Below are 27779 nucleotides of genomic sequence, written 5' to 3'. Positions count from 1 at the left end.
CTTTAATTTAAAAGCGGAACCTAATTTTAGCTTTGTCAGTAAATTTACTAAGTACCTAGGTACATATTATTGCGTAGATATCTTGCGATCATAATGCGTCGTACAGAGCGGGGGGCGATGATGATTTTCCACAATGTTTTCTTGATATTATTTCTTGATTGTATTGTTTGTTTGTGATCTCAAATAAACGCGCTCTTTTAATGAGCTAACATCTGCGAATTGTAGAACGTAAACTCTACCTATTTATGTAGAGTTCTGCTGGAAAACTCACATAGGGAGCTATTTGATGTCGTACTTATTATGTACCGACCTCCAACTACATGTATATTTTTTTCGAAAACCCAATAAATAGATTACTATGTAATTTATTATCTAATTTCTTACATTATTCTCGTAGTTGTCGAGTAGGTGCATAAGTAAGTAGGTACCTACCTATATTCATAAAAAAAAGAACAGTGGATTGAAAATTAGTATTGCATTAATATTATGTTTCAAGATTAGATTAAGCATTAACTTAGGGTATAATATATTATAGGATAATTTTTAAAGCAGTGCGTCAATTATCAAATGCTGATAATGCAAAGCGAGTTGCTTTATCAGTTCGGTGGAGAAACAGTCGCAAGTTGCGTCCGTCGCGCAGTCCAGACGAAGTCGACTCTGTCTTCTTAGTGGTCGCGCGAAACCGTACCATGGAATCAGGAAGTGAACGGAAGCCCATAACGGTATGTGATGCATCATTCATTTGAACGACTTCTGCAATACATGCAAAATTTTCCTATACCTACTTACCTGTTTAAGGTGATGAGTGCTGCTAAATAGCGTTAATGAACTTAAACTATATGTATGTACCTAGCTAGTTCATCACGGCGAGAAAAAGATGTTGACCATATTTCGGATTCAATGGTTACTTTTAAATTTTTAAGGATGTTGGTTACTTTTAACTTTTTTAGTTTAATTTAATTTGCAAATTTCATTTGTCATATACTAAGGGTTTTGTGAAAAAAAATTATAGAGGGCAACTGAACATCAAACACGTTCAGAATGCCCACGTTCAGCTGGTCTGAATGCTGAACTTTACACTGTAGAGTGGTGTGATAGGGCAAGCCGCCAGTTGGCTGGCGCGCTCGAGTCATCGCGGTCGTTGTAGTAAAATCGACATCCATTTTATAGTTTTCCTATTCAGCTCGACACATAAACCCGAGACAATAATTTTAAATACAACGTAATAAATTCTCCGTATTAAAATTCAACCATCGTTTGTAACTAAATATGTGATAAATGTGATAAAGTGCCAATAAATGTACAAAAATAATTGAGGTTTCTTTATTTAGTGACTTATCGGTAAGATTGTTTTCATTAAAAAATTATAGCCACTCACACCGCATACGTAATAGGTACTTGCAATGAATAAAAATAACTAAAATACCTACATACTAATATCGATGAAGCATATCGTTCTGAAAAATTATAATCGCTAGGTAGGTATATAATTATTTGCTTGAATTCATTAATTTACCTCAGCATCAGTCACGAACTGAGTAACTATAGTAAAATATTGATGTAAACAGAGTCTCAATAGAACTGTCGATCATGACCATAAACAACGAATGAATTTGTTTAATACATGCAACTAATTTGCTCTAACTCTTGCTGTTATTGCCTGGGCTGTTTTCCTTTACTATTTTGGTCGAGTGAAGCCGCAACGTAAGCGCACGCGGCTCTTTACTTACGTCACTACACCTCGAACCATAGATACCTGTGATAAACCCGTTACACCCGTTATCTGACCGCATTTGCCGAAATTTACTCATAAGTTTGTTTATTTACATTATGTAATGTTAATTTAACAAACTAGACAGGTCTATCATGCCCCTCATTATATTTTTTCTCTATTCAGAACATACTTTGGTGGGTAACTAATTGTATAATAAATAAAACTTCGTACCAAAATCTTCATTTTTAAAAAGGAAATCAGAACACGTAACATGATTTGTAAACAAATTATTTTAGAGAACTCCGAAGAAAGTTTCGGCAATGTAGAGCACACCGGACAGATTTCAGACTATGTTTGCGTATTGCTTGATTGCAATCGAACATCTGTGAAATAATAAATATCTGAAAGTCCCAACATCTAAATATCCAAAAAACTTCATAATCTTTTTAACCTAATATAATAATTGTGGAAATGATAACCGGGCATTCGAAATATCTAATAGTTCAAATACCAAACATCGGACGGGCTTCTGGAAAACCTTCGGGTTACATTTTCTTTCCATCGACCAGTGCTTGTGAAACTACAACTAAACAAAGTGACGGCTTCATATGTACCTGAATATTTCCTATACCTTACGGGACGGAATTGATAAAGAGATTATGATCAGGGGATCCGTAGGAGAATCAAAAAAAAATGGAGTATCTTAACGAGTTGCGAAGCGCAAGTGGAAATGGGCGGGGCACATAACGTTCCCATGGTGACTTCGGTCATTGGCATTTTCAGTACTGAAAAAGTTCAGTGCAAGTTGTAAATGTCACGCGGGCCGCGGCTGTTTGTCAAAACCTTTAATAAGTTAATCCGTGCACATTTTGTCAGGCGTTCAATAATAATTTCATACATTTCTTTTACAACTACGTAAATAACATTTAATTTTGTTTACTGTTTTAATCATCCATTACCTATATAATTAATTAAAGAAACGTACCTACCTACCTAGGTATCTATAAAGGATGATTAATTAGTTTTAAATGATGATACCCAGTAGGTGTCTACTTATAAGAAAGTATTTTTAGCTTTTTAATTTTATCAGCTATGTGTTCAGATTTTTTTCCTTTTCCTGTATTTCAGCAGACTACGTTTTCAAGGTGACGATTTAGTATAAATACACACATAGTGAGAGTGGTGCATAAAAGACAAACTTACAAACTCTGCAAAGTGTCTTCGCCGGCTTAGACGAGGTGCTCGTTTTCGACATCATTCAGACGTGAAATCACTGCCATCGTCTCCCAAGGCTAGGTGCAGCCCCAGATAAGGCGCCCTTAGGCCGACAATTCCTTCGCTTCTTCGATCCCCAGGGCCCAAAGTCATTTCTGGTAGAGGCCCACTCCAAGGGTCGCCAACCCACCCGCTTACGCCGTTGCATCACATAAGGCTAATCAGCGTAACACAATCCAACATAAAATAAATACGTACAGAAAATAGACTCCTTTCCAAAGATACTCTAAATATTTCGGTATTTAGGTTGCGATTTTGATTATTTTGTGGTGACGAAAGCGGTTGTTTTGTGTTAATAAAAAAGGCGTTCGTTTATAACATATAATTATTCGTACAGCTTAGCAATTTCAATACATAACTTCCTCATTTTAACATGAAAAAGATCATAAATAATATTACCTATCTAAAATTTGTGAACATACTTTTATTAATGTCACTAGATAAACCGATCATAAAACATGATATTTTTGTTTTGCGTATCGTAAATGAGTTTTATTTAGTTTAATTTGATAAATATTCATATTATTGAAAATCTTCTACGACTGTGTAACAACAATTTGACAAGATAATGAATAATTAAACTAATGCTAACGATACACTAGCATCCACTACAGGGCCCGGGTCTCCTCCCACGATGAGAAGGGTTTTGGTTGTTGTCCATCACGCTGGCCCTGTGCGGAATGGTGGACCTTAAGAAATTAAAATATCTCTTGCTTCAACTGTGAAGGAAAACATCGTGAGGAAACCTGCATGTCTGAGAGTTCTCTATAATTTTCTCAAAGGCCTTTGAGAACATTATTTTAACTAAACTTTATTTTATTTCCTATAACACACATAACATAGAAAAGTTAGAGGTGCTTGCTGGGATTCGAACTCGGCCCACCGAAAGTAAAGCCGAAGTCAACAATCACCGCTTCGTATACTTGTATACTAAGAATATATGATTAAAGTTATGGCTAAAGTAAAGATGAATCCGGTGCCTGAAGATTCGGATGGGTGTGAAAATAAATAGTTAGATAACCGGACTGTTCGTGAAGAGACTAATGCTAATTTTTATTATAGGTGCCCAAACTATATACCCTTACGCTGTATACCCTAGGGGCGTGGCCCTTTGACTAAAAATCTGTCTAAGCCTAACTACACAGCCACCCAGAATCTCTTTTCAGAAATAAAGTATAGCTGGCTTAATTTAAGTTTATTTCTAAATAATAATTTATCTTAAATTAATTGTTTGACATCCATTATTTGCTGTGACTATAAATTTAATACCATTCTTCTAATTAGAGAAACAGCTACGCAAGGCTTAAAGTCCCCGTGACACGTCAACCTTTACCGATCTATTGTAATTACCACTGTATTATTATAACATCATACTAAAGTAGCTAACAAATTAAGTTAATAACATAACTACTTCAGGAAAACGCTAAGGAAAATGACGTGCAATATAATCAAAGTAGGTACGTTACAAAATAAACCATTGTACCTTCACGTAATAACCGCGTACCCTACCTATCTATTAAGTGTGTAAGTGTAGGTAGTAGGGGTAGGAAGGTAGTACCTACCATACCTACCTATTAGGCAGTTGCGTGCATAAAGGGTATGCACAGGGTATGCAGATGATATAATATGAAGAAAATCAACAGTTAGAGTTATAAATACTTAAGGGTAGGCTTTTTAAAACTCTCACAAAGCCTATCCTTCAATTTTTATAACTCTTACTGGAGATTTTCTTCATTTTATATCATCTGCATACTAGACGGTATGCCCGCCACTGCTATAAGTTAGGTTCTCCAATTGTTCCTGTATAAAGTCAACAATAATTTCAAAATACATTTTTTTTTAAGTATCATTGCCACATAATTATTATAATGTTAATAACTATAATTCATTTTAATGATATTAACAACTAAATTATTTTTATAAAGAAGGTATCTTTTCATTAATTTAAAGTAGCATGTTTGTTAATGATAACAATAATAAAAAAACATATTAAATTAATAATACATGTAAGTATTATTTTTTTTAAAACGTAGGTTTTACACTAGAAGCAAAAATATTAACTCTACTTACAAAAGTTGACTCTATTAACTGTTTGTCAAAATGTAACACTATCCGAAATTTAAAGGTTTTTCAATAATCTGCTATATAAAAAATAGGGAGCCATTCAAATCTCGCGGAAATTGCCAAATAGGCCGGAGCGCGTATCCAATAGATATCATTAAAATGATTTATTGTTATAATATGTCCTGTCCTGAGTTCCACTCCATTGGACAAGGGCCAATACAAAACCTATTTCTTCATAATTTTAGAGAATATTGTCAATTCTAATGAAGAAATTATAAAATGATTTTGGGGTTTTGGTCCTTGGTGAACTGGAAGAATGAAATTCTACTTGATTTACTTTATGGAATAAATAATACCCATTCTGTGTTATTTGCTGCAAAATTGCCTTTTGTATTCTACTTCTGTCTTTGTAATTCTATTGTTTTTTTTTATTTTCCTAACTTCATAGTGGTGTACAAATAAAGAGTTAAATAAATAATAAAATAAAATTGGCAAAAAATATATGACTCGCTTCACTCGCGCAAGTTTCATAAGTGCTTGGACCCCGCAGTTCTAATGCGGTTTGACGGACTTTTGTAATAAACTTAAAAATTCAATCTTATTTATTTCAAGTAGGCTTTGCATTTTTGAAACGTTGTCTGTCTATTTGTAGTGAATACCCCGCGCCGGCAAGAAACTCATCAGTTTCTTTTTTCCAACGTTAACAATTTATATTTTAACATATATTTTGGCTTTGGTAATACATTTAAAAATTCATTATTTTATTTAAAACAGGCTTTCTCACTCTTAAAGAATTTTCGAAACGTCACATTTGTCTATTTGTATTGACTCCAGAATGGTTTGAAAGGCAGATTCGACCAAGAAGAAGCCGGCAAGTACGCAGTTAGTTACTCTTTTCCAACATTCATTTTCTGATAAATAAAAGTGGAGCCATCAGCTTCCAAGTAACAAGGAAATTTGTTGTCAAACTCAGCATTTCAAAGTTAGTCACCCATCCAGCTATAGACTTTTGTTAGCGTTATGCAAAATCGCCGTGTGCTGTCAAAAATTTATACACGACTCTAGATTTAGTAATAAAGTCAAAGTCAAAGTAAAAAAAAATAAACTACCTATTACGTTTAACTTAGTTTTTGATAAGAATATTTCGAGTAAGACATGCGAATCACATTTTAGGTAATAAGATTATTAATAATTTATTGACTAAGACCTGCATTTTTTTTCGATTCGTTTCGTCGTCATCCAATTCGATAAGGTATGTTATCATTATCTATTTAATTTCGCCGAAAAATCCCTCTTTATATTTAACAGCAACGCTTGACTTACATTAGTCTAGCACGAGCTAACATCAAACCATATTGTGTTGGAAAATACAGTTTGAGTTAAATAATTACGGGTAAGGAGTTTATCAAATTTTTGAATCTTCACGTCTTAGCCTGAAATTAGTTACCTTTCGTATCTAATCTACATAAGCAATTCTGAAGTTGTTTTTTAACCAGGTGATTCATTAAAGTTGAAAGTCACATTCTTAATTCATAAAGTTGTATTCAATAACTATATTATGGCTCTATTGCGGCAGAAGGGATGCGAGTGCAAAAATCCCTATTAATAATTAAGGACAATAAATCAATTTAATAAATTCACCAAAAAACACGCTTTACTTTTACTAACTTACTAATAAATTTAACGCAATAACTGTCAATATGTCAATTCAGACTTCCAAAATATCAATTGAATACAAAAATACTTCTAGATTTATTTCGTACCTACAACCTATGTGTAAAATAATATCCCGATTATTAGATAGGACTTCAACTAGTTGGTGTTAAGGTTACTAAACTAGGAATTAAATTAACTTCTGCTTTCAAATCACACAGAGTTGTTGTAACGAAAGTGAGTAACCATCTCTAAGTCGTGTAGGAAGAGGACAGATGTCAGAGGAACTTGACAGCTGTCAGATGACTATAGGTTTTGGCAGTATCTCAAAAGATTACATATTAACATTATTCACAATAGGAAGGTAGCCTTTTTGAAGGTAAAGCTGTCCTTATAAACCTAAATTAAATAAATATGTAATATGTTTAGCTATTTATTATTAATTGGGAGCCTACTACCATCGCTATTTCAATTCAATTCAATTCTTGTTTATGGCTTTTGTCTGTGCCAACTGGGCACAAGGTACTTCGCCAATGTCTTGTAGATGAAGAAGGCACGAAGATCGCTATTTTGAAAATACAGCTGATTGTCAGTTTACAAACAGATATTATACATATATAGCTACCATTTAAACTGTTATTGTTGTGATACATAGACTTAGGTACCTCCTTCTTTTTAGATTATAAAATATATTGTTATTATTAAGTGGTTGGGTAGGTAAGTACTTAGTGTTACTCGGTTTATACGGTCGGTAGGAAGTTTATAGCTATGTTAGAATGACGTATAATAATTTTACACTGTCTTTTTTTAGTGTCTTTTAATAACTTTAACAATGTCAAAGGAAAATACCAAGTCAAACATAACTTTATTAAAATAGATTCCACTTTTTAAGTGCACATTACATTAAAAAAATTACAAACAGTGTTACAATTTGTACATGAAGATAATATCTTTATCAAATTTGTTCATTATATTGTGTCTTTAAAGAAGAAAATACTTCTCTTCTTATCTTTTAAGAAGGCCGCGGAAGATTTCCGCACACCCAGGAAGAAACGCGTGACTCCTATATGGCTTGTATGGCACTAAGACCAGGGTTAGAGCACTTACCATTACAGAAAAGAGCAGCAGTCAGGGACATCTCTAGATATAAAGTATTCGAAACCGGAGCATCCATCCCATTGAGGCAACTACCCGGCTTTTACCGTACTTTTGTCCCGGAAAAGCAACCGGGAGACTTTAACACGAGATTAAAAATGCCTTATGACCTTGTGACCTTTGTTCATAGTTATGCACCATTCAAAATTAAACATTATGCAAATAGATAACTTGCATCCGGTTTGATGGAGACGGACAAATATGAAGATTGTAGATTATTTTTATGTTGGAGAAACTATTGTATTTTGAAAATCCCGCAGGATATCAAAAAAAAAACGCGTAAGACGTATATGCAACTTATTATATGTAGTAAAGTGTACTAAGTACTCAATAAATAAGTGGTCATTAATAAAACACTTATGTACTTAATATCTATGATTGCATTTATCCTAATTGTGTAAACCGCATCTAGACGGATCGATGCATTGAGCTCCAATAATCCATAAAGGCTTTTTACACGTGACCATAAGAATCCGTACCTACCATCCTATTAAATATTATCAATAATTCATCAAAACAGATTCTGCGCTGGCAGACGTTAAGCCTGGTATGGGGGTATTATATCTAATCTGTAACTTTGTAGGTATATTAAGATTATTTAACCTCTATCTTACTAATCCTCACTAAGCTTTGTTCCTCATTAATCTAATAGACGTATATTAAGTATATTTTTAAAAAAGCTGAGAAATTTTAAAAATCTTGTGACATTTTATCATTTAGTCTCACCTGGGCTAACCTGAAATAAATGTATGTAATTATAATATATATATATATATATATATATATACATATCATTTATATAACTGCCATACCCTGGGTTACGTTAAATTACCTATAGTTATATATATTCAAAAAATTCAAAATTCAAAATTCATTTATTTCAAGTAGGCCTAATATAAGCACTTTTGAAACGTCAAGTCTGTCTGTTTGTAGTGATTCTACCACCGGTTCGGAAGGCAGATTCTACCGAGAAGAAGCCGGCAAGAAACTCAGCAGTTGCTCTTTTCCAACATCAACAATTTACATTTTGTATTTTAACATTCATTTTTCTATCTTGTGAGAGCTGAAAGCGGAGCCGGATGCTTCCAAGCAACCTTGTCATTAAAAAATTCATCAATTGTATAGTAACCTCGCTCTAATAAATGTGTTTTAACAAATTCTTTAAACTTGTGCATTGGCAGGTCCAAAATCACCTTAGGAATCATATTATAAAAGCGTATACTCAATCCCACAAATGATCCCTGTACCTTACGCAGACGATATGCAGATGACACTAATTTATGACCATTTCTTGTAAGTCGAATGTTTATGTCCACTTTTTGTGTATAAAGACTAATATGTTGTCTTACAAATACTATATTGTTATAAATATGTATATATAATGTACCTCCAATCTGTTTCGACGCGGAACGCTAAATCGCTTGGCGTGCCGTCTTTGCCAGTAGGGTGACTAGCCACGGCCGAAACTTCCCATTAGAGACTTTTGGGCCCGAAAGGTCATTAAGAACTCAATAAAAGTCTCCATCCCTACTTAATTAATAAATATTCCTAGGTAGATACCTAGCATTAGGTAAGGAGATAATATATTTCTTCAATGACTGTAAATTGATAACCTGTGCATATAATAATTTAATGAGCGGACATTAGAAAGGACGGAATTAATTAGTAACTTCAAAATGTGTTACTTATTTAAAAAAATAAAATTTCTGCTGTGGAAGTTTCTTTCGGTACATTTTGCACGAGTAGAGGTCAGTGACCTGTTATATAACAGACCTACTGACAATCCATAAATGGTATACCTACATAATGATCTTTAAAAGTGCGAAAGTGAGTTTGCTTGTTTATTTGTCACCTTTGTTCGCTGCACTGATCTGGATGTAATTTGACGTATTATATGGCTTGCACCCTGGAGATAGACATACTATACTTTTTATTACGGGTAAGCACCATGTGCAAGCAAGGGTTGGGTGCATTGGCTCTTGCTTTGCAAAGATTTTTTTTATTTTTTATTCCACTAAAAGTTAACCCTTCAGCCCCTTTCAAAATTGCCCCTGCAGGAAATCGAATCCGGGACCTATTTAAATTCACAGCGGTGATTGGATCAGGGAGGATTTAAAAATATAACCATAATAATAAACTTTGTTCAGGTTACACATAAGTAAACTAATGGAAACTAAATACTAATTACTTTAAATCTATATTACAAACTAAAAGCTTTATCGAAAGGTGCTTCAGCTGAAAACCTCAGCATGGTACTCATCGGGTATCGGTCTTATATCTTCAATAGGGTTGCCTTAAGTAAACACTTAGAATTGTATGAATTCGTTTGTATGGAGAAATAAATATTCTTTTGATTTAATGTTTTTACAGGGTGATTCCTTATAAAAATAATAATCATTTATTTGTATTTGACTACTGCAGCGCTGATTTTCTGGTATAGCCTTGAAAAGTTTAAATAAATACAATGTACAAAGGAGAGTAAAGGAGAGAGTGTATACGGAACAATTAAGGATGCAAAAGAACCACCACAACATAAAAAAGAAAACATAAACAGAAGTTAAGCACGGCAACTAGTCATTAGTCTGAAGGATCTGGAATTTCTTTTTATTGGCATTGATAGGCCAATAGAAACACATTGTCAAATCGTGCCTACTTAGCCATTTTTTGCATAAATAGATATATCTTGACCTATTGACGTAGTATATGTATTTATTTAAAAATGAAAATAAAAAAAAAATTTTTTTTTAAGCAAACAGAGGGTATTAAAAAATAAACTGAAAAACACAATAAGTAAATAAGCCAAAAAATAGTGAAAATCCTTTCGAAAAAGTTAAAACGTCTATTAAAAATTGGTAAGTTAATAGTATATTGTGCAACTAGTGCGACAAGTTGTCGATTGCCCACGAAAGCGAAGTTGAACGCACGAGAGAAGCGAGTGCGGTCACTCGCTTGAGTGGGTAATCGATGTCGCACTTGTTGCACATACTATTTTGTATTACTCATGCGGGGAAAGTATCTTGACGCTCGCTGTTGCGGTTAAAAAAGAACCGTTTGCCCATTTTAAAATTTGAAAAACTCAAATTATTCTTGTCGCACTCAAATTTTAAAATGGGCAAACGGTTCTTTTTCAACCGCAACAGCGAGCGTCAGGATACTACTTTCCCCGCATGAGTGATACAAAATAATATAACTTAACTCAACTAAACTCAAATTAAGTATTTCTTAGTTTTTCTTTTGCCCATTGTAATAGACATTAAAATCGCCGAGATACCGGTTTGGTACGTTTTATTTGCATGACAATAAAGTTTTACCTACTTACAACGCCGCTATTAAAGTCACGCCACTCTTATAAGTATAAAAGAGGCATTGCATTGGTGTGTAGTTAGATATCACCTTATAATTAATACAAAAAATATACCCTAAAAGTACATTTTTGGTGGCTACAGTGGCCTTAAACCCTTCTCTCTTCTGTAGTGGGCCGGTTATAGGTTTTATATGATGACATGAGGGTGATAATATTTATTTTACCTACATAAATCATTTTCCAGTTACACAATTAACTATGCACGGCTATCGATACACATTAATAAATAGTTGATATCGTTACATAATATGAGTTTTATTTTGTACAGTATGTTACTTGATTTGCGATAGGTACATCATATTAACCGGTATATTATATATATGTATAAGTGTAACGTAATCTTCACTGTAACGATAAAATTATTTATAATTACATAATCATTACTATTCTTAACGCATAATGTAAAGTAATAAATATAATATATAAAACATTATTTTAAGCCTACAACGAAAATAAAATTTTGCAACGTTCCTATTTCGCCCTCTATTGCACAAAAAGATGCAAACGTTTCAGTTTCACAGACTACGTTTGACTCAAGTACCTAAGCCGATTTTTATAAATTTATAGTGACTAACTTAACCATGATTGTACATATTTGAATTAGCAGTTTTTGTTAAATTTATTATGTGCTTATTAATAAAAGTATAGAAATAAAAAATATGGGTATTTATTAAGGTAAAATTTCCAATTTTGCCAATTGGCAAAAGATTTAAACAGTTCTAAATGTTTTAATTGTCTAAATAGCCTTTACAGAATTTGTTTTAATCGGCCAGAGAATTTTTAGTCTTTTTTAGACAGCATTGGAATGGCTGTGGATGTGTGAATCTAAGTGTGTAACTAAAACTTTTACGACAATATTATTAAAATATTACTTCTTTTCAGGACGCCTCAACTGTTATCGTGGAAAACGGCGAGGAAATAATAAACGTCGACAAAATGCAAGTCCCAAACGGAATAAGCCATCAAAAATTCTTAAACGGTAAACTATTTTTTATTATTTTCTGGGCGGCCGATTGGCTTGTGGGCAGCGATCCTTCTGCTTTCTGAGTTCAAGGATGGCGTTTCGATTCTCAAAGCTGGAAATTTTTATTGTGATGAACATTAATGTTTTCCAGTGTCTGGGTGTTTAACTGTATATAATAAGTTTTTATGTACCTATATTATTCACAAAAATATTCATCATTCATCTTAGTACCCATAACACAAGCTACGGTTACTTTGGAGTTAGATGGCGATGTTTGTATTGTAGTATTATATGATTTTATTATTTAATTATTTATTGTAATTATTAATTAGTATTAGTATACATAATATATTATTTAGCTTTTTTGGAGGCAATAGTTTCCCCTTGGATTTATTTTACCGATACTAAAATTATCCCCGTCGATAATTCTACAACTTGTTATAAAATAATTCAGCGTAAGTAATTTTACCAAGTCGGTATAAACACCCGAAATATTAACTTTAAAATTATAGTACATTAGCTAAATTGTGTAAAAAAAATATTTCACGGACAATGTCTTTTGACGGAGAATGCAATTTGAAAATTAAAACCTTTTAAAACCCCTCTCGACAACGATACGCCAACCGACACAGGTTAGTAAATAACCGTATTTGACATAAGTAACATTTTTAAATCAATGCTCGTATATATTTGATAACCATTTAAGTACAAAGGTACAATAGCAAAACCTGAAGTGTCGGAGAAAATACTAAGCGATAGAAAATAGGGATTTGATAACACTAAATACAAGGATCGTGGAGTCTAATCAGCAGGCGTATTAAAATATGGTTTGTTCCGGCTTATTGATTCCTTAAATAACAGTAACATATTGTCGTCAATTTCTTGTAAAATTGATTAAGATGCGCCAGCTAAAAGTTAGTTTGCACTAGCAATTAACGTATTGACAACGGAGTAGATAATATAGCTGGGTAACTTCTAGTATTACAAGATTTCACCAATATTACATCGTATGTCTTTTGATAATTTTGTTTATTAATCGCCCACATGGCAAGCGATATTTCAAATATTATTTAAATGTAGAAAACAGGGAACAAGCATCATTTACAATAGTGCCAGTTTTGTTGTAGTAAAACACAAACTGAAACACAGAGACAAGTTGCATTTTACTAGTAGGTTTTAGTACTGTATTTTTCTGAATGGTATCCGTTGAAATGTTGAGCACTTATTTTAGACATGTTAAATTAGTTTCGTTTACAGGGACGTAACAGGTACTGTTCGTTTTTAGTTAAATCGACTGAACAATCTTACGTCTAATCCAAAAATATTATTATGGTTTCACAAAATAGATAGTACTTACTAGATACTTTCTATTTTGTGAAACCATCATAATTAGGCAGCGGTGGGCACTCCATATTTCCGTAGTATTCTAAAGTTTTTAGTACCTACTAGATATTATAGTGCCTGTAGTATAGAATCTCGTAGAGGTAAGGCACGTATGGTGCCAGCGAAAGAGGCCATTTGCCCAGAACTGGTATAGATCTCTACCCCATCCCACATAGAGTGACTTGCTCAATGTTGGTAGGAATAAAGGCCTGAACTAGTAATAATTTGTACAGATATCACCTAGTTTTTCAATGCAATATTTTTTTGAATAATTACGTCTTCATCGAATAAACCAACCTGTTAGTCTGTTCGCTTTTCTGTGGCTGTTTATTGCCCATAGTAGGTATGCGGTCAAGGTGTTTCGTGACTCAGGAATATCTAGTAGATACCTAGTAGTGAGAAATATTAGTAGTTATTAGGCATGCTAAAAAGTAAAAAAAAATACGTTTGAAATTGACTTTTTGTATTACCAAGTAGGTCCGTAGGTTATATTCGGATAGGAAAACGGAATTTTATCGGTTTAAATTACATGGTTGAAGAAGCTGAACTTTGGAGTTGTAATTAGCAGAATAAAATTAGACAAAAAATGTTTGAATTTTAACGTCATCGTACGATCAAAACAAATAATGACTTGTCACACTGCATTAACAGTTGGCATACAAATTATTCATGTGAGCTGGCGATATGCAAAGATTTTATCACGTGTGAAGTAAAAGAATTTTTCGACAAATGTAGAAAGTTACTAAGTATGTAGGTATAGATCATATACTACTATACCGAAGCAAGGAAAGTGCTGGTAGTTTCTACATTTACCTTGGCACCGACTTAAAAATGTTGTAGAAAATATTTATTTCTTATATAATATAGTAAAAAAAAACTACCTATTGTTTTCTTTTATATGGTGTGCATAATGGTAAGAAGGGGTTAAGGCCGTAGTCCACCACGCTGGCTAGGTTTGGTGGTTTTTGTTGTTTGATTGTTGGACTTCACACACCTTTGAGAAAATTATGCAGAACCCTCAGCCATGCAGGCTTCCTCACGATGTTCTCGTTCACCGTTGAAGCAAGTGATATTTTAGTTGGTTAAAACTTAGAAAAGTTAGAGGTTCGTGCTGCTATCATCGCACAAATATTTTGGGTTAGTTAATGAGAAACTGACTTTAAGAGTAAAAAAGCGTATACACTACAGAATCAGGATATTAGAAATACACAAAGTGGAAATTTAAATTAGAGGAATAGAATCACTGACTTTAATATTACGTCAGTGAAAAGAATTTCAATATTGTAAGCGTTTTTTATAATATTTTTGTTACTAGCATTGTTGTTCTTAATTTATCTCCCATAAACTATAAAATATACAAAGTTGAATTGTGAACTTATTATGTTTCGCAAGATTTATTTTTGTTTAGAATATTAAAACAGATGTTAAACCAACAAGGCAAGACAAAGTTTGTAAACTATATAATATGTTCCTATAATTTTATGTATGCTGGGTAAGTGATTAATCTTTAATATATAAACTTATCTTGTGGTACTGTAATAAGTTTAAACGAGTATTGTAAACACTATAATTAAGCATTTGCATACTGACGTCAACAGTTAGGAAGATATTCATTTATTTAATGTTATTGCAAAACAACTTGCTTGTAACCCTCAATTCTAAATTAATCTTATTCTTTAACCTACACATTGGGTTTAAAAAATCAACAGCGCGGTCGTACTATCATCGCTCTTTTTACATCACCTAATACAAAAGTAGTATATATATACAGATTTCCAAAAAACTGCAATTAAATTTTTTTTTAACTTGAATTTTAATTCACTTTGCTATTCAGAATTGATCCATTTGAAAATATTTGGAATAAAAAATTCCTAATTGATTATGATATTTGCCAATAGCAAAAGCTGGCGTATAAGTCAAGAAGACCAATGCAAATTATAATTTTTAAATGACAGAAACTAGAAATACATCTGACGGAAGTAACGCTTACGTCTGAGTTACTCGCGTCGCGCCTAAAGAAGTTTTATTTCAACAAAACAAAAACACTGTTGGTGGGTGCTGTAAGTTGGTTCGTCATGGTTTATCTTCGCAATGTCCACATAACGCAATGGGAAGATGACATTTAAGAATAACACCTGCGGAGTTTCTTACTGACATCTTCTTCAGAGAATCTGCTCTCCGAACCGGAAGTAGAGCCACAAGTCACAACCAACAGACCAACTTGAATCTCAAAAATAAGCTTTAAGGTGCAATAAAGATATATCTAATTACATTTTCAAGGACAGAAAGTATTGATGGTAATATTTCTTCCACCAGGTCCAGACCAGTTCATCCCAGCCGACAGTTACACATGCTGCAATCCTGGAGGCCACGTTAGAATCCGTATGGGTTCTCGGGGTGTTGCCGCGGAACCTCCCATATCGGTGCCCGGTCTACTCAGCAGAACGGCCGCTCGGTACCCTGACGATATTGCATTCGCTACAAAGAAGGCGGACGGGAGATGGCATAAAACAACTTACAAGTTAGTTTAAACTAGTCGATCGCTATATTTATACTTATCTATATGAATGATTGGATACACTTTTATTGTACCTACACCACAGATAAAGTACACAAAAATGCTGAACTTATAACATGAGATCTGTTTGCTTGTTTTTAATCGATAAAACTCTGAAAGTAATGACCCGATTTTAAAATTTCTTTGACCATTAGAAAGCTTTTTTTATCAAGAAGTAGTTAGGTATTTGATTTCAGTAATATTAAGATTTCAGCCTGAAGTGTCGATATCTGAAAAGGAAGACAGAGAATAACTATAATGAATGTAACGCTGAACACATTTTTACACGGACTTTAACGGGCCGGAAATCCAAGGTGTGTCACCCGAGTTGGACGATTGTTTGAGATTACCATGTTTTGGAAGTTATCATAATATTTAAATCTGCAATACAATAAATATTTTCCGAAGAGTGTAAATGGGTTTATACTCATTTATGGTTTAATGATTTCCAATCTCATAGCTAGTTCATACTAAGCACAGGTTTCTTATTATTTGAGAGAGGTCTATAAAGGTTAGAAACGTCACGCCGCGCGCCGCGCCGATGCCGATTGTTGCGCTACAATATTGTACCTAATTTAAATTTCTTTGTTACTTTCAGACAGTACCAGGAACGCGTGCGAACGATTGCAAAGGGTTTTTTGAAATTAGGACTGGAACGATACCACTCCGTCTGTATATTAGGTTTCAACTCAGAGCAGTGGTACACAGCTGATCTAGGCGCAATACATGCTGGGTAAATAAATAAACTTTATTCGGCTTCGTTGTAACCTAGGTAGCTTTAAAACAATTGTGAAAAGGCATCTCACGGGAGAGTTAGCGCTTTAACCAACCATGGCGCTACAATATGGCTTCAGATAATTATCATAAGCTAGTCGTTAGTAATAATAACAGAGAACGACACGGACGGTTTCACGTGTAATTTGCACATTTCTGGCTGCCACTAGAAATTTCTTGACATATAAAAAACAAGAGACCTATAACTTATTGGCCTAACCTGACATCAAACTTGGTATCTCTTGATTCATATTAGACTATGCTAACCACACAACCAATTATGCAGCCATCTTTTCATGTCTCAGCATTACGAAAGTAAAAACCTCTTTTCTATGGCTAAACGGAATAGTTTCTCGATCGTCTAGATTACAGTCCATGTCCGAATATGTTTTTTTAGTTTGATGCCAAAGCCGCATTATGCCATACACTACTCGTACGGTATGTACGGTAGGTATTATTTTTAATCTATGATTTATCAGCCCTTATCACTTTTACGATTTGTAGGTCGAGCATTGACCGTAGGTACTATCTAGGCGCATACGAATTTCTTTCTTTAGATACCAACTCATGGTATAATCTAAAGAAGATTTATTTAACCTAATCTAAATTTAAAAATCACAAAATTTTTTGTCCGTATAAAATATCTCCCGGTCGGTAAACAGTAGGTATACTGTATCAAAATTAATATTTGATTGTGCCTTTTGAAGATTAAGTATATTTACATGAAATCATTTTATTTAAAATTATGTTTCATTATAAAATTAAATTTTAGACATTCCATTTAGAAGAATGTAAATGACCTGTGCATATTTTACGAATTATATTTTATATTAATTGACTTTCAACTAAATGGCGCGTTGAGTACCGATAAAAATGGAAAATTTTTATCGGTACTCAACGCGCCATTTAGAAACGAATTTAAAAAACTTTTTGAAATTGGAATTTGTATGTCAATATTTAGTGTATACGAACACTGACCTAATGTCAGTGTAAACAATTATATATGTCCTTAACTATATATATAGTTAAGTTGCACAATCTGAGTGTTTGTTTTAAGTAGGTACACTTAAGACAAACAATAAAATTAATCTTAACTTTAATCAGTACTTAAGTAGGTTGTAACTTGTTACCTAAGTAGGTAAATAAGATTCTAACCTGCCTTACGGAGTGTTACAGAAGGCTAGGCAACCCACGTTACGCCACTGGCTTCTAAGTTTTACTATTGTGCGTTATAAACTCAACATCTGATGATGCTCTGGTATCAGAGCGAAACGTACCTAATCGTGTAATTGATAACATAACAAATGAAATTTCTCTTTTAGAGGATATGCTGCTGGTATTTACACAACCAATTCTGCGGAGGCTTGCTACTTCTGCTTGGAGTCGTCGCGAGCCAACATCTGCGTTGTACAGGATAAGAAGCAGCTTGATAAAATATTGTCAGTGCAAAGTCGGCTAAAACACCTGAAAGCAATCGTACAATGGGAGGGAGTCGTGAACACATCGATACCCGGAGTTTATAGTGTAAGAATTCAGATACCTTACATCATACGTTTTTTTATAAGCAAAACAACAAAAGAAAAACCAAAAAAAATAAAAACATTAAAGAAAAATGCTTTTAATTGTCATTCCACAGTATTCAAAATAGTATCCAAAGCCAAACAAAGTCAAATTATTTCCTACTATTAAGTATGAAACCATTAATAAATAATTATTAATTAAAGAACTCCTCAAAAATTAATATAAGCGGCTGAAAAAATAAGTATTAAAAAAAAAATTAAATACGTGCAGAATGGAGATACCCTTCTCTGGGTGATTATTTTATCGGCAAAGATAAGCCAACACCCTATATCTATCCGATCTATAATAACTTGATAATCAAAAATATTGAAGTTTAAGATGAAATATTAAAACAGCTGTTCGGTAAAGTACCGAGTTTTTTTTCTGCTGCATGAAACGTATAAAAATGATTGAACTTAATTAATTTTTACTTATTAATTTTCTTACAGTGGGATCAAATAATGGAAATGGGCGCAAAGGAACCGGACACTCAACTTAACAACATCCTTAAATCTATCGCCGTCAATGAATGCTGCACGTTAGTCTACACGGTTAGTATCCACTATACATAATTCAAAGCGATATGACATAAACGTACTGAGCGGTAGGTAATTACAAAATCCACTTGCATATGCAAGATTGTACTAAAAATAAAAAAAAATATACTTAGAATACAAGGTAATTCGGAAGGTCGTATACTAGGACATAATCGCCTTTAAAATAGTATAACTATAAGTAATGAGTCCACAGTTTAGTATTGTTTTGCGTTTGGTTTTACATTTGAAGCTCGATATACGAATTATTCCTTGCATTATTTATGTTGTACAGAAATACTGTTAGGCAGCAATGTGTTAAAAACATTAAAGTAATTAATGGTTCTTAACTAGTAATATAATTGAAGATAAATTAGCCCAAACACGACTCTGTTCATTTTCTCAGTCCTCAGTTAATATAATATTCCAGTATAATGAGGATAATTTTTAAGAATGGGTGTTTATTTTAAAAATTGGTATATTCTAATCCAGTTAGCTATGTGAAAGTAATATCAATGGAAATGTATCGCTGCAAACCTTAAAAAGTCTTAGAAAGCTGATTATATCCACTAAATTAATAAACAGGTATCTAAGTTAGGAACCACACAGGCAGACAGGTATATATTATGTAGATATAATATGTGTAGAATTAGAATTTATGAGTAAGTAATTAATTATAATTATTTTGTATATATATACATACCTATATATTTGAAACTTTAATTGCTGCACCAACCCGTTCTTTCGTTTTTCCTAACGTCAAAGGTTGTCTGGAAGAGATCGCTTCAGTGATAAGGCCGCCTTTGCACGCTCTATTTTATTTTCTAAGTATCTTCTGTATTTGTGTTTAATTTGTATACAATGTGTGCAATAAAGACATGTTGTATGTAAAAATGTGTTCAGCGTTACATTCAAACAAACAAACAAACAGATATAAAACAATAAATCAAATAACCTATAAAGTTAAAAAAGGTCGCGATTAAATGAGCTACTGTGAGAAGGGTTTAGGCGGTTATAGTCCAGCACGCTGGCCAAGTGCGGATTGGTGGGACTACACACTCCCTTGAGAACATTATGGAGAAGTCTCAGGCATACAGGTTTCCTTATGATGTTCATTCACTTAAAGCAAGTGATATTTTATTGCTTAAATTAAAAACGTACTCAACTCCGAAAAGCTAAAGGTGCGTGCTTGGGAACGAACTCGGGAAGCCCATTAGGTCATGAGCTATTTATTTATTTAATTTATTAAAAGGATTGGTAGCTCTGCTGCTATAATTAGCCAGAAGCCACGTAATGTTTATCAAACACGCGCTATTTGCGATTTAACGAGCCGGATATAACAAAAACAGTTTTCACCACCACGTATTAGTTTCGGTCGTGCTATTAAGACTTTAATCATTTTCTCTAACACGGTTAATCGCTAGGTTTTACCGAAAACTTTGTGTTATCGATAACATTGGACCATATCATTGCAATATACGTTTTCGATGTTGATATGATTATTTTTTTAATTCCAAAGATTATCGCAAAATCATTAACATTGAAAAGACCACAGTGCACTCAGTAATACTAACATTAAATAATAAACCTTATTAATACACAAAATATCATCGTAGATTCTGTTGGTAGATTATGTGTGGGCTGTTGCCATGCGAGCTAATTTATTAAGAGAGCGTTAAAGCATAAACTGAATGCTGATAATGGATTTTTTCCTATCGGAAAGACTTAATACTAAGCTACACTGGCTTTTATGTGTCTACGTAAACTTTGTGTCGAATTCGTTTTTTATCAGCATGGTATAAATATACCTAAGAGTCTTTTCATTGATTATACTTATAAGTTCCAATAAGGTATCATCATCGATTCAACCCATTACCGGCCCTTACAGGGCACGGGTCTCCTCCCACAATGAGGGTTTAGGCCGTAGTCCACCGTGGCCCAGTGCGGATTGGTGGACTTCACACGCCTCTGAGAACGTTATGGAGAACTCTCGGGCATGCGTTCTGTTTAACGTTGTTTTCCTTCACCGATGAAATGATATATTCAAAGAATAAGAAATAAAATTATTGCTTAATAAGTTTCAAGCATTTTATGATTTTGAAGAGATTCTGTCTTTTTTGTAAATAGGAAATTAGTGTGAATTGATATCCTATAAGTAACATATTACTTTCTTACATTCAGTAGGTACCTATGTTTCATGCTATTTCCATCTATTTTTATCTAATCAGCGACATAAAAACTTTGTAAATTTTAACTACAATATCGCATTTTAATTTAGTTTTAACTGCACGTCATAGTTTTGAAATACTTCTTGTTTTTTTTCCTATTAACAATGATGTTGCATTTATTTTCAGTCTGGTACAGTCGGACAACCAAAAGCAGTGATGTTATCGCACGACAACCTCACATGGGATGCGTATTCCATAAGCGAACGAGTTGGAGATCTGCAGCCGACTGTTGACGTACTCATCTCCTACCTACCGCTGAGTCATGTCGCTGCTCAGGTAAGACATTTAATCGAGTAAAATTTAATTGAAACTGAACATACGCTGATGATTATTAACATACGACCCGAAATCGACTTCATAACTTCAGTAGCCTTAGTTCAAGAAGTTCTCGCTCGCAATCGAGCAGTCATTTTCGAGTATGGAAATGCTTGAACATCAGAGTAAAATGAAACTTAATTTTATGGATTTAAGCTCAAATTTGAAATAAACAAATAATAAAATATCTAAAATACTTTAAGACTCAAGATTCAAACCACAAACAAATTTGAGCACTCGTGGCACGCAAGGCAAATTGAAACGTCCAAAATATTTTGCTAAGATATTCGCATGAAAGATTCATTTATAAAAGGAAACAAATATGGCACGATCAATATATTCTTTTTTAAAGAATCCCCTGGAAATAATTCTCGAATTCACTACTCTTGTGCCACGCAAACAGCCAGTCTAACTCGCTAATCAGATGTCTAACACCAAAAATCTAACTCAAATCGCTCTCTCAATATAATATACTACAATTAAACTAAATAAATTAAGTAACCATGGGGACTGACTAGACTGACAGAAATTGAAAACTATTATTCAATGTTTTAGTATGGCCAATGTATTCACAGGCCGCTGAAACTTGCCACGCACCAGAGAATGTCGCATGTCAGTGACGCAAACTTTTGTTTTTGCCCGTACCTCAATCGCTCAACGCGGCTAAAGTATTCCATTAAAAATGATTAAATGCTTTTTTAAATGTAATTGAGTAGGTATTCTTATCTACGTAATAAGTATATAATATTAGCGTCCATTGTTGCGGGTGACGCATCCAGGACGTAAGCAAATACACATTGCAAAAGCATTGTAGGTTTATTTAGTTAGATACACGTTTAACTACACAAAATTCTTCTTAATTGCCTAGTTATTTGTTGTGTGTTTTTATTAGTATCCGTTCAGTCTGTTTTCGTTTTTATTACTTAATTACTTAAATAAGTGTAAAGTACGTTCTAAGAAGAGAAAAAAAAAAACAAACAAAAAGAGATAGATACTCTTTACTAAATGTAAAGAGTATCTATCTCTTTTTCTAAATGTATCAATTTTTTTTTATATTTTCGCTACTACACATCACTTTTTCTACCATGTCTTATGCAAACTATATTTTAATTACTTTAATTCGATCGTTTTGCAAATATTAATAAATGATAAAAGCATAGATATTCATAAAGAATATATTTTTTCATTTTGTTTTTATTTGTTTTCCATCAAACATACTTTACATAAAAAAGTTATGAAATGACTGCTTACAAAATAAGACAAGTTAGAAGAAATAGATTATTTTTTAAGGCTGACACACACACAGCGGAATGTCTTAGAATTCATAATCTTAAACGACGACGCCGTGCGCCACATATCTTAAAAATGAAGATTAATCAGATCAGTAGTCTCACATTCCTAACATTTGCAAACGTCAGTATAGATATTAAATAAGAATTGCAATGCTCTTGACCAGTGGCGTGCACAGGAATTTGGAGCAGGACATAAAGCAGTAAAATGGCATAAAATGTCCAAATCCTCCTCTGTTGCCAGTTATATGAAAATGTTAGGGTAGGCAGCGCTTTTGTGCATGTATGAAGTGGACGCAACGTAAGACTAAGCCATTGCGAAACGTTTAGAGTACTTACAGCTAGTATTTTATATTTCGTACACGAGATATTCGATTAATACTAAAAATTACAGTAATTCACTAGTCCCAGCCTAACACTTTGCATTATCTATTTAAATTTACGATAGCGACATGCTACAGCCAATAGTATTTCTGTAAGCATGCCTTGACCTTTAAATAGACATCATCCGATGTGCCATTAATCAATATTATTCAAATGGCTTACGGTAAGTAGCAATTATATTCTCTTCGTATTAAGTTCTCACGTTTGATGCAATGTTTTAAACACGCATTTATAAACTACTGTCTGTCTTAATTACCTAGCGAACCGACGACGTCTAGGGTTTGCTTGGGTGAAATTAGGGGCACTGGCGGCCTTTCCATCTGTGGAAGCCTATGGTTACTGAAGCAAATTTCTAGCAAAGAAAAGCCAAAATCTCTTACGGATTTCTACCAGCTAAACTTTGAGCGTGCGTGAAAAACTTTTGTGGTTTGATATTGTTTACATGCTGGGCACAGTGCCCCATTTTTGTATGTGAAGTAGGTGCGATGGAAATCCACCGCGTTACTTCAGTGCGGGTTAGTGGACAGGTAACGAAACCTTAAATTATTAGTGTTGGTGATATTTACTGGGAACAGCGACGTCAAGTCAGCAATACAAGGCACCCGCCTGGTGCTCTTTTTACATACTAGCACCAATGACTAATTTGTGCTCTTTTAAAGTTTCAGTACCTTTGACTTACTGGTGCTTAAACAAAAAAGTTCATATTATTGGCTCCTGGTAATCATTTTACCTTAAATAACCATTATTAGTGTTGGTGATATTTACTGGGACCGGCGACGTCAAGTCAGCAATACAAGGCACCCGCCTGGTTTTCTTTTTACATTCTAGCACCAATGACTAATTTGTGCTCTTTTAAAGTTTCAGTACCTTTGACTTATTGGTGCTAAAACAAGCTAAAAGTTCATATTATTGGCTCCTGGTAATCTTTTAACGTTTTAGCACCAATAAGTCATTAAAAGGTGCGCAAGCGCATGAAAATAGCATATTTTTGTCTTCAAATGACTGTTTTGACTGTGAAATGTTCATACTTAGTAATATAAATCTGGTAATTTGAATGTATTTCAGGTGGTGGACATTTACACAACCCTTCATAACGCTGTGGCAGTTTACTTTGCGCAACCCGATGCCTTGAAAGGCAGTTTGATAGAAACATTGAAGGAAGTAAGGCCTACTAGGTAAGCATTGTAAGGACTGGTGCAGTGGGCAGCGACCCTGCTTTCTGAGTCCAAGGCCGTGGATTCGATTCCCACAACTGGAAAATGTTTGTGTGATGAGCATAAGTGTTTTTCAGTGTCTGGGTGTTTATCTGTAAATTATAAGTATTTATAAATATTCATGACCCATAAAAATATTCATCAGTCATCTTAGTACCCATAACACAAGCTACGCTTACTTTGGGGCTAGATGGCGATGTGTGTATTGTCGTAGTATATTTATTTTATGTTATACTTATAATTAATACAGAATAATAGACATACAGACAGATAGAGCAAGTAGAAATTTTTTTTGTTAGTTTCCTGTGTGTCGTTCACATTAAAACTAACAACTTTGGGTCTACAAGTTTTTTTTAATTTGATAGTTTGTGAAAAATTACATTAATATGTACTCGTTGCTACTCTGTAATGTATCGGCAAAAGCGGGGGAACCACGACTCTATCGTGCGGTCACTGACCCGACAACGCGACGTTGTCGAATCACATGTATTTGGAGTGCCACTTCACAAAAATAACATGTTTTTTTTTGTGTGAAATATATTAAGAGGTACTGAATATTGAAAAAAATTTGAAAAAAGTTGTTCGTTTTAATGATAGGAACTGCAAGGCCAAGAGCTTTGTGATATTTTTAATTTAACTCTATATATTTACTGTGCTTACCTCGTGGGTCAAAAATAGTAATAGTATATAGAACTAATTCAGTCTGGCAAAAGGTGAAACACACTCTTCATATTTAAACAGTCATTTCCAAAAACTTTTCTACGTATATTTATAATTAAATCATTATCAGGTCATGATTAAAAATATACGATAACATTTTAACTTTGCATTGCAGTGTTATTGGAATTACCTAGTGTTTCATATCTTTCTGTGTAACTGATAATTGTAACATACCTATAATCAATCAACTGTTTCGGTGATAGATCTTTTTTCCGCAACGGCTTTATTAAGATATATCTATATGTATAATTTTATAGTGACTGTCCGTGTCCCTTTTCTTATAAACCGCCAGAGGACATTTCAAGTATTGAAATAATATCAAGTTTTAGTATGAAATAAATCAATTCCACAATTCATTAGAAGTAAGTATATGATAGCCTTTAAAAGTGTGTGCTCATCAAAACGTACCGTACAGGATATCTACTAAGACTTACAATCTCGAAATTAGAATCAACACGAGCAATAATAATTGGAAATCTCGTGAGTCATTACAAGTTTTTTTTTTTTTTTTCATAAGAGTTAGCCATTGCAATCTCAACTGGTGGTAGTGATAATGCATGAGAAGATGGTTACGGGCTAACCTGTTAGGGTTATGGCAGTTATATTAAACGCATACCCCTTATCGCTTGGCGCACGTCTTTGTCAGCAGGATTATAGAAAGTCAGCCTCCCACCAGAGAAAATTCTGATATTATAAATTCCAAACTGCCCCTGCCGGAGATCGCACCCAAACTTTCCACAAATAAAACGTTAGCGTTTGCCGAAAGGCAACGAGGACGTCTTAAAAAAAAAAAAGGAAACTTTTATTCATTTTATGAAATTTACCGCACACTTTGTCCATTTAATAAGGGAAGCGATGTAGATTTTCGCATCCCATACCATATGTAGATCCCGATTCCCCTATTAGGTATACCTATAGAGACAAAAAAAACATGAAATGCACATTGCGGGATTCGACGCATTCCTGCGATGCATAAGGGTTTATACGAGAAACCGTTCGGAGCGTAATCCTACTCGTATTTGACCATCGTTTATCGTAAAACACTTGATTGCGATCTCATCAGATGATAAGAAGGCAATAAATGCAGTCCTAACTAAAACAAACTAAACTGAAAATACACCTAAGTGAGATTCGTACGTCTTTATTTAGTTTTTTTTTATCCCTGCAAATTTATTTGATCACTAATGCCCTTTTTTACTAAACAGAGGGAACGCCTTAATCGGATGCTTAAAGATTTGAGTGTAGAGAAAAAACTTTTCGCCAACCCTTTCATGTCGACTAATGACGTTAGGCGTTACCTAAAGTTACGAACTTACGATACCGATTCGGCGGCGCGTAATATTTAGGGAACTCATCCCAATGCTATCTCTGTGTTGTGCTATCGGGTTCAGGTGCTATTTTCGGAACAAACAAACACACATACCCATTATATATTATATAATCTTTAATATTAGTATGGATAGTTGTGTTGTTCTATTATAGTAATATTTGAACATTATTTCCCATTTGGATTTATTAATAGCAAAATCCTGTTACCTAAAAATTCGTTTTTAATTGAAAATGCTTTTTTCATAATCAAGGTTCCTGGCGGTGCCTCGAGTATGGGAGAAAATGTACGAGAAAATCATGGCCGTGGGCAAATCCAGCGGATCCTTGAAACGGTACATAGCTACGTGGGCTAAAGACAAGGGCACGGAGCATCATTGCGCTAGAATAAATGGGTAAGATATTTTTATTTTACTTAATGAGGGCATTAATTATTAAAATAAAAAACTCAATCAATAAAAGATCAGTGGTTATTAGACACGAGCAGTTATTTTTTTTACCCATTTAAGCGTCATTTGCCTATGATACAAATTTGTAAAAAAAAATGGAAATTTAAATAAAATAAAACTATTAATCGGTGCTCAAGAAGCACCCTATAGCGAGTGGAAGCCATGCCATCGCGAAAACACAATTCCAAATCCGGTTATTTTCACTCAATCGAAAAAAATACAATAACTTTTATTCTCTTAAATCATAGAGCTGTTTCAAAACCGGGATGTTTTAATTTTTTATAGATTGTGTTGTTTGACGTCAGTTGTCCTATAAACAGCTTTCGAAGGGATATGTCGGTACTAATACCTATACTGATTGATTTATATAATCAACAAAAAGATTCTATTCTTATTTATTTACATAATAAAACATTATTTGAACGTTTTATCAGAGCCCTGTCTGCTGGAATGATAGGTCTACCATTAGACTTCACGCTCTTGGAAATGATAAAATATTGGTACGTGATAAAAATGACCCTGTTGTTTGGTATAGAATAAAAGGTAGAAGTCATTGCATGATCCCAAATAATTAGACATAGTAAATAGTTGTTGATTTTTTATGTTGCGACTATATTATTGGTAAATGTATCCTAGAACTGTTTTGTAGTAACTAAAATATCCATTAAAATCTTCGTATCTAATTTTTTTTATGTGCACCATAAAAGTGCATGATATATATATTTTTGTATCCCACTTTTAGTTCTTAGGTATCAACCATCTTGTTTTACCTCACGTATTGGTTTCTGTTTTATTTTTTTATTTAATGGTTTTTGTCATTAAATAATTTTCATCCTAGTTTTTAAATTTTTTAAATAA

The 27779-nt window shown here is 33.6% G+C and overlaps 1 protein-coding gene across 3 annotated transcripts in view; it reads left to right on the top strand.

The window, feature by feature from the left end:
• Positions 1–410: 410 nt before the first annotated feature.
• The window catches only part of LOC120635214 (long-chain-fatty-acid--CoA ligase ACSBG2), a 32213-nt gene continuing 4844 nt past the window's right edge, over positions 411–27779 (top strand). The window contains exons 1-11 of one of the 3 annotated variants that reach the window (XM_039906157.1): positions 411–416; positions 536–722; positions 12108–12204; positions 15889–16093; positions 16728–16862; positions 18226–18427; positions 18913–19014; positions 21351–21500; positions 24278–24387; positions 26727–26867; positions 27356–27421. In XM_039906157.1, coding sequence (XP_039762091.1) covers positions 690–722; positions 12108–12204; positions 15889–16093; positions 16728–16862; positions 18226–18427; positions 18913–19014; positions 21351–21500; positions 24278–24387; positions 26727–26867; positions 27356–27421 — 1241 coding nt within the window. In that variant the 5' untranslated portion in view covers positions 411–416; positions 536–689. Of the gene's footprint in view, positions 417–535; positions 723–1124; positions 1342–12107; positions 12205–15888; positions 16094–16727; positions 16863–18225; positions 18428–18912; positions 19015–21350; positions 21501–24277; positions 24388–26726; positions 26868–27355; positions 27422–27779 lie in introns of those variants that run through there. The other 2 variants (XM_039906167.1, XM_039906176.1) reach the window with 2 other exon arrangements.

This window comes from Pararge aegeria, chromosome 2 (assembly GCF_905163445.1).
Source record: "Pararge aegeria chromosome 2, ilParAegt1.1, whole genome shotgun sequence".
Lineage (NCBI taxonomy): Eukaryota > Metazoa > Arthropoda > Insecta > Lepidoptera > Nymphalidae > Pararge > Pararge aegeria.
This window is presented reverse-complemented; position numbering and strand designations above follow the sequence as displayed.